This window comes from Nylanderia fulva, unplaced genomic scaffold, assembly GCF_048542155.1.
Source record: "Nylanderia fulva isolate GAGA-0341 unplaced genomic scaffold, ASM4854215v1 Scaffold1636, whole genome shotgun sequence".
NCBI lineage: Eukaryota > Metazoa > Arthropoda > Insecta > Hymenoptera > Formicidae > Nylanderia > Nylanderia fulva.
In genome coordinates this window covers 656-9,104 of record NW_028189875.1, presented here as the reverse complement: position 1 = coordinate 9,104, position 8,449 = coordinate 656, and the positions used below count along the sequence as shown (strand labels likewise).

The 8,449-nt window shown below is 29.4% G+C and overlaps 1 protein-coding gene across 1 annotated transcript; it reads left to right on the top strand.

Annotated features, from left to right (window-relative positions):
* The first annotated feature begins 2,378 nt into the window (after positions 1-2,378).
* LOC146723854 (uncharacterized) lies at positions 2,379-4,124 on the top strand. The gene is made up of 2 exons (XM_085480977.1): positions 2,379-2,553; positions 2,630-4,124. Exon 2 carries the CDS (start codon positions 2,728-2,730, stop codon positions 3,703-3,705), a length of 978 nt encoding a protein of 325 aa, XP_085337103.1. The 5' UTR covers positions 2,379-2,553; positions 2,630-2,727; the 3' UTR covers positions 3,706-4,124.
* The last annotated feature ends 4,325 nt before the right edge of the window (positions 4,125-8,449 follow it).

The following is an 8,449-nucleotide window of genomic DNA, read 5'->3' as shown; positions in this document are numbered from 1 at the left end:
ATATTTTTTTACAATTCTGATTATAATATTCATCTAAGAATATTTCATTATTTGCTAATTGATCCGTTTCACTAATTATTGCTAATGACAGATGAAGTTTTTCATTAACTTTCCGACATAATTTTTCTCTTTGACTTTTTTTATTAGGCATTTTGAATTATATTCAGAGAGACACAAGAAAATTAAATAGATAAAAAGTGCAATAAAGATTTATAGATCCGAATGATTGAATCGAAGTTGAACGTAATATCCAAAAATATAAAATAATTTATAAAGAACCTTTATACTTTATAAGATAGCTGAAACAAACAATATTAGAAAGAAAATTAAAACTTTATATATAGCAAATTGTTTGAATATGTTTAAACTTATACTATTTATAAACTATAAATAACCAATATATGTAGATTTTATTCATCACTTACATGTAATGCAAATGTATATTATAGAACTATATATTTTATATTAACAAATTTGCCCATACAGCATGCATATTAAAAAGACATTCAGAAGATATCTTCGGAATATCTTCTAAACGTCTTTTGAATATGCATGTTGTATGAGTAAATTTATTTATATAAAATGCATAATTCTATTGCTTTTAAAAAGTTGTACTAACTTCTCAATTTTTGTACAAATATATATTATTTTCAATTCTGTTTAGGTCCAATTTTTAAGTTATTTTATTTCTTAAATTTATTATTTCTAATTTAGTACCCTAAAGATATCCCGAAGATATCTTCTGAATGTCTTTTGAATAAGCATGCTGAGTGGACATATACTAAATTGAAATTTATTAAATAAAATAACTTAAAAATTGAACCTAAACAAAATTGAAAATAATATTATATTTGTATAAAAATTGAAAAGTTAGTATAGCTTTTTAAAAGCAATAGATTTATGCATTTTATATTAACCAAATTTATTCATGCAGCATACATATTCAAAAGACATTCAGAAGATATCCCGAAGATATCTTCTGGATGTCTTTTGAATGAGCGTGCTGTATATATAAGTACTATAAATTAAAATTAAAAAAATAAAATAACTGAAAAATTGGACCGAAACAGGATTGGAAATAATATTATATTTATATAAAAATTGAAAAAATTGAATTTATAAAAAAATTGAAAAGTTAGTACAGCTTTTTAAAAGCAATAGATTTATGCATTTTATATTAACCAATTTACTCATACAGCATACATATTCAAAAGACGTTCAGAAAATATTCCGAAGATATTTTCTGCATGTCTTTCGAATGTGTTGTGCTGTTAGATTATATTAATTAAATTATTGGACTAGCATGTTATATTATTTAGTTTAAGAAATAAACATATGAAGAAAAAGTTTATTGTAATTATGCTTAATTATAAATAAAATAGTAAATAAAATAATATAAGACATATATACGAGACTTACCGCTTTAATATTAATAAAACTATATGTACTGCCTGCTGCTATTCCACGAAAAGTTGTTTTCACACAACGCACAATCACTTTAGACAAATTAAAACGTCGCAAGTCGATTTCTAGATTTTTCAAAGCGTGGTGTACTGCATGAAAGATGAATGAGAAATGAGACAGTAATGATGAGAGCCAAGAAGAGCAGTGAAGATAAATGAAAAATGTCTAGCCGCAGTGTCGCACAACTCACGCAGTGCAATCAACTTATCTACCATTAGTGGAGTATGCATTGTAATTGATTTATAATTTTTAAGATGCCAAAATTAAAAGAATATTATTAGCGTTATTAGCGCATAGTTCGCTCCAATACTATACTCAACGTATATTACTTTTTAATATTTGCAAAATATTTAATATTTGCAATATATATATATATATATATATTGGCAACAAGCGCAGAAGCTATTAATTCTATATTTTTTGCAAATATTAAAAAGTAATATACGTTCAGTATAGTATTGGAGCAAACTCTGCGCTAATAACGCTAATAATATTCTTTTAATTTTGGCATCTTAAAAATTATAAATCAATTACGATGCATATACTCCACTATAATGGTAGATAAGTATGTATATATATATATATATATATATATATATACACATATATCAGCACAAAATATAAATGTTTTCAAAAATATTTCTAAATATTTCTATAAAATATTGCATAAAAGCATTTTAAAATGGTTTTAGGAATATTTTAAAATAATTAAAAAATTTTTTGTGATAACATTTTAAAAAACTTTTAAAAATATTTTTAAAAATGTTCTTTTTATCGTTCAGATAATATTTTCTTAAATATTTGATACATATTTTTGAATATTAGTTTAAAATGTATATTCAAAATATATAAAGAAAATGTATTTCTTTAATTTCGGTCTTACCGCGCTTTAGGAGCGTCGGTAAGACGGATTATCGGGACCCAACTGAGCATATAAAGAGAGGTTAGGGAATTCTTTCTCAAAAGGCTTTGTCACGACAGATTGAAATTGCAGATTGATATTAGAAGTGATTGATAGATAATAGAGAGTGATAAAGAGGGAAGTGACCATTGAAGTAGAAACCTTAATTGTCGTTTCTCTATTTACAGGTAAGGGGGAAGAACGAATCATAGTATAATTAAGTTGTAAATATAATATAAGCTATAGAATAAACTCTATTTACAGAGCAACACGTGGTTGACTTGGTGGTTATTCTCCCTAAAGATACAAAACCATTATAAAACGACAATTTTACTCTACAATAAGGGTTAAAACTCATTATCATGGATAAGCTCCGATTCGAATTCACGGCAAAACCAGCCGCAGACGGAAAATCAAATGTCTTGTGCATAACCTCGATAACGACTACTGAAGGCAGAACGTTTGAAATACCAAACGAATTACAACAAACCTCATTACACACAGAGTTATGCAAAACAAAGACATTTGCAAAAGTGAAAAATACAATAAGGAAAAGACATCAAAAAAGAAACGTATGGATTGAAATGTCAGAAGGCCTACGTGATATATATATAGACGAATCAAGGAACATGCAATTTTCTGATTACTTTTTAGAAGAAATTACAGACACGAAAACAGATACGACAGAAACGACTGCGGATGAAACTCTGAAACAAATATTAAGGAAACTGGTCGAAAAAGATTCTAACAAACATCAAAATCTGAAGAAAATTTCGGAAAAATTTACCATTGAAAAATATACAACTAAGAATGCTAATGCGAATCAGTGGATTGATACCTTTGAAGAAGAATGTGAACGATTTGGCATCACAGAGGACAAAGAAAAAATTGAAACACTCAGACATTTATTAGACAAGAACAGCCTGGATTGGTATAGTTCCATGATGTTAAAAATTACAATTAACGCTGACTGGAATACATGGAAAAGCAGATTTTGTGAAACTTATGTAAACAAGGGATGGAACCCAATTACCTATGCACTATCATTTAAATACATTGAAGGTTCCTTGTTAGATTATGCCGTAAAAAAGGAAAGACTCTTGTTAGAGATAAGAAAATCAATAGATATGGGAACCCTAATCGATCTAATCGCAGCGGGCCTACCAAATTACATATTACACAAAATTGAAAGAGAGAGTTTAAAGGAAACCGAAGACTTGTTCAACGAATTAAATAAACATGAATATTTGATAAAAAGAAATAACCTCAAAAAAGGAGAAAGATACAAGTTTCAGATACAAAGAAAAAACAAATTTGAAACAACCATGCAAAATTTGTAAGCAATTAAATAAAGGAGATCGGTATCATTTGGAAGAAACATGTTGGTTCAAATCAAAAGAGAAGAACAACAAAAGAAAACATCCAAACACACAGGTAAACAATTCCGTAATAGAGGCAGAGCTGATTAGCGAATCGCAACAAAAAAACGAATAAGCACACCATTAATTAAAGTCGAATTAGTACTCAATGACACATTGAAAATAAAGGGGATATACGACTCTGGTTCAAATGTCTCTTTAATTAATTCAAAAATAACGAAATTAAAGAATGAGAAAAAAAACCATAGCAATACTGAATTACAAACAATTAATGGTGTGAAAAAAACAAAAGGAATAATACCTATAAAAATCAAAATTTTCGAAATTGAAAAAGAAATGTATGTACACGTGATAGACGAAGAAAACTTTAGTTATGACTTTCTAATAGGACTAGACATAATAGAACAGTTCAAACTAGTACAAAATGAAGACTTGAAAATCACACAAGCTATATCAAATTTACAAAAAGGAAAAAGAACTTTAGAAAAAGAAGAAGACAATATTGATGCAAACTTACTAAATTTTAACGAGCATATAAATGAAATAGATTGTGAAATAAAAATAGATAATCATCTAAGCTCTCAGCAAAGAGACGAATTAGAAATATTAATACATAACTACAGATCAATATTCGCAAAGGACAAATACGACGTAGGTTCGGTGAAAGGTTACGAAGCCCACATCGACCTATTGGTCGACAAATACTGCAGCAAAAGACCATACAAATGTAGCATTGAAGACAAGAAAGAAATAGAGGAGCAAATTTCAAAACTTTTACAGGAACAGCTGATAGAGGATTCATACAGTCCATTTGCGGCCCCTGTGACCCTCGCATTCAAGAGAGAGGAAAACAAAAAATCAAGGTTATGCATAGACTTCAGAGACTTAAACAAAATTGTAGTACCACAAGCCCAACCGTTTCCTCTGATCGATGACCTAATAATACAAACGAGAAACTGCACCAAGTTTTCAACATTAGATATAAATTCCGCATTTTGGTCCATTCCACTAAGAATTGAAGACAGGAAGAAAACCGGATTTATAACACAAAATGGACACTACCAATGGACGTGCCTCCCTTTCGGCCTAAAAACCTCGCCGGCAATATTCCAAAGGATAATAAGTAATATTTTAAGAAAGCACAACCTAACAAAATTCGCGGTAAGTTTTATAGACGATATACTCATATTCTCTAAAAATTTTGCTGAACACATTAAACAATTAACACTAGTATTGGAAGCATTATCAAAAGAAGGCTTTAGACTAAAATTCATAAAATGTAAATTCGCCTCAGAATCAGTAAAATATCTAGGACACATAATTACAAACAACACAGTCAGCCCATTAAATGATAATTTGATATCAATCAAGAACTTTCCTACTCCAAAAACAAAACAAAATATTAGACAGTTTTTAGGAAAAATAAACTTCTACCATAAGTACATTCCGAATAGAACAATAATACTAGACCCGCTGTACAAGTTACTAAGAAAAAACCAAGAATTTAAGTGGTCAGAAGAATGCAAAAAATCATTTGATAAAGTCAAAAACCTATTATACTCTAAACCAATATTAGAAATATTTGATCACAAACGTCCAATAAAAATCTACACAGACGCATCATTACAAGGAATTGGAGCAGTTTTAAAACAAACTAAAGATAAGGGTGAAGAGAAGCCAGTGGCTTATCTTTCGAAAAAATTAAACGAACTCCAAAAACGAAAAAAAGCAATATATCTGGAATGCTTAGCGATAAAAGAAGCCATTAAATACTGGCACTTCTGGCTAATTGGAAAATCATTTAAAGTATACTGCGACCACAAACCATTAGAGAATCTAAACGTAAAATCCAGGACAGATGAAGAGCTAGGGGAACTAACTTATTTCCTATCACAATACGATTTCCAAATAATATACAATCCAGGAGAAAATAATCTAGAAGCGGACGCCCTAAGTCGAAACCCAGTACTAGAATCAGATACAAATAATGAAGAAAGACTACAATTAGTCAATCTAATAGACTTAAAAGATATTATGTTAGACCAAGACAAAAACGAAGAAATACATAAAAACAGAGGAAAATTAATCACAAAACAAAATGTACATTATAAAAAAATAAATAAAAAAGAGAAAATAATTTTATCAGAACCATGCAGTATAGAGCTTATAAAAAAATTACATACGAAAATGTGTCATTTAGGAATAAACCAAATGGTAAGAAAAATTAGCCCATTCTATACCGCAAAGAACTTAACAAAAAACATAAAACAAACATGCAAAAACTGCGCAATATGCATAAAAAACAAATCAAGAGGAAAAGCTAAATATGGCTTTATGTCCCAATTGGGACCAGCGAAGAAACCATTTGAAATAACATCGATAGATACAATTGGAGGTTTTGGAGGAGCGCGATCAACGAAAAAATACCTACATTTATTGGTAGACCACTTTACTAGATACGCTTACATAATAACATCAAAAACACAAGATGCTACTAATTTTATCAAATTGGTAAAAAGCACTTCAGAGGTGGACAAAATAAATACAATCATGGCAGATCAATATCCAGGAATCAACTCAAAAGAATTCAAAAAATTTTTAATGGATGAAGGCATTACTTTAATTTTCACAGCAGTAGACTCACCTTTTTCAAATGGCCTAAACGAAAGGCTAAACCAAACATTAGTAAATAAAATCAGATGTGCAATAAACGAAAACCAAAAGAAAATAGCATGGACAACAATAGCACAACAATGCGTACAAAAATATAATGAAACCGAACATACGGTCACGGGATTTGCACCAAAATACCTACTAGACGGTACAGACACCACAACACTACCACGTGAACTGAAGCAAAATGTCACAGAACATCACTGGATACAAGATCGAGAAACAGCTCTTAAAAACACTATAAAATCGCATGAATACAACAAAAAATTATTCAATGAAGATAGATTACATTACGAATTTGAAGTAGGAGACATGGTATATGTTGGAAACGGAAACAAACTAAATAGAAAAAAATTAGACGAATTACAAACCGGACCACACAAAATTATCGAAAAGATATCGAAGTCAATATACAGAATAGATACTGGATACAACAAAGAAGAATCAAATCTTTTCCACAAAACGAAGATATTTCCTGCAGAAGCAATCAACTACGAAGAAAATACAGCAGATAGCACATCTATAATAGAAGAATGTAGTTATAGTAGTAGAGAAGACTGATCACATGCATGTAAACTAATGTCTCCCTTAAAGGGGGGGGATATAAAGAAAATGTATTTCTTTAATTTCGGTCTTACCGCGCTTTAGAAGCGTCGGTAAGACGGATTATCGGGACCCAACTGAGCATATAAAGAGAGGTTAGGGAATTCTTTCTCAAAAGGCTTTGTCACGACAGATTGAAATTGCAGATTGATATTAGAAGTGATTGATAGATAATAGAGAGTGATAAAGAGGGAAGTGACCATTGAAGTAGAAACCTTAATTGTCGTTTCTCTATTTACAGGTAAGGGGGAAGAACGAATCATAGTATAATTAAGTTGTAAATATAATATAAGCTATAGAATAAACTCTATTTACAGAGCAACACGTGGTTGACTTGGTGGTTATTCTCCCTAAAGATACAAAACCATTATAAATATATTTCTGAAAATATTTTTAAACATCAAAAAGCGGACATAAAAACATTTTAAAAATATTTTCGAGAATTATTTTATCTTTTAAAAAATATTTTAAAAAGATTTAAAAAATTTTGTGTATATATGATAAATTTTGTCAAATATATTAAATGCGTATGTATATTAGATGTACAATAGATATTCAATATTCGTATATCCGTTTTTGTATATCCTATGTATAAACGTTTTTGGAGTTCCTAAGAATATCCATTGCGTATGTATATTAGATGTACAATAGATATTCAATATTTGTATATCCGTTTTTGTATATCCTATGTATAAACGTTTTTGGAGTGCCTAAGAACATCCATTGCGTATATACATAAGATGTACTTTAGATATTTAATATTTGTATATCCGTTTTTGTATATCTTATGTAAATGTTTTTGGAGTGCCTAAGAACATCCATTGCGTATATACATAAGATGTACTTTAGATATTTAATATTCGTATATCCATTTTCGTATATCCTATGTATATGCGTTTTTGGATCTTCTACGTATATCCATATGTATGAACATAAGATATATTACGAATGTTCACTATTTGTATATCCGATTTCATATATTCTATGTATATACGTTTCTGGAAGTTTTGCACCTGTAAAATGCGTATGTATATTGCATGTATTATGGATATCCAATATGGGTATATCCTTTTTTTGTACATTCTACATATATAAGTTTTTGAAGCTTCTACGTATATCCATATTTGTATGTACATAAGATGTGCTACAGACATCTCATTCACGAATATACACTTTTGGATATCCTATGTATATATACGAGATTCGAAAGATGTACTTTGAATCTTACGGATGTCCTATGTACATTCAAGGCGACTTATGTGCTGACTGGGTGTTGACTGTTAGCAGGAAACTTAGTCACTACGCGTTGAGGAAATAGAAAACCAAAGTACTGTGTCTTTCGCAATTTTTAAACCGTCAATACAAAGTCAAATAAATAGATAAATAAATAAATAAATAAATAAATATGTAACATATGACAATATAATAT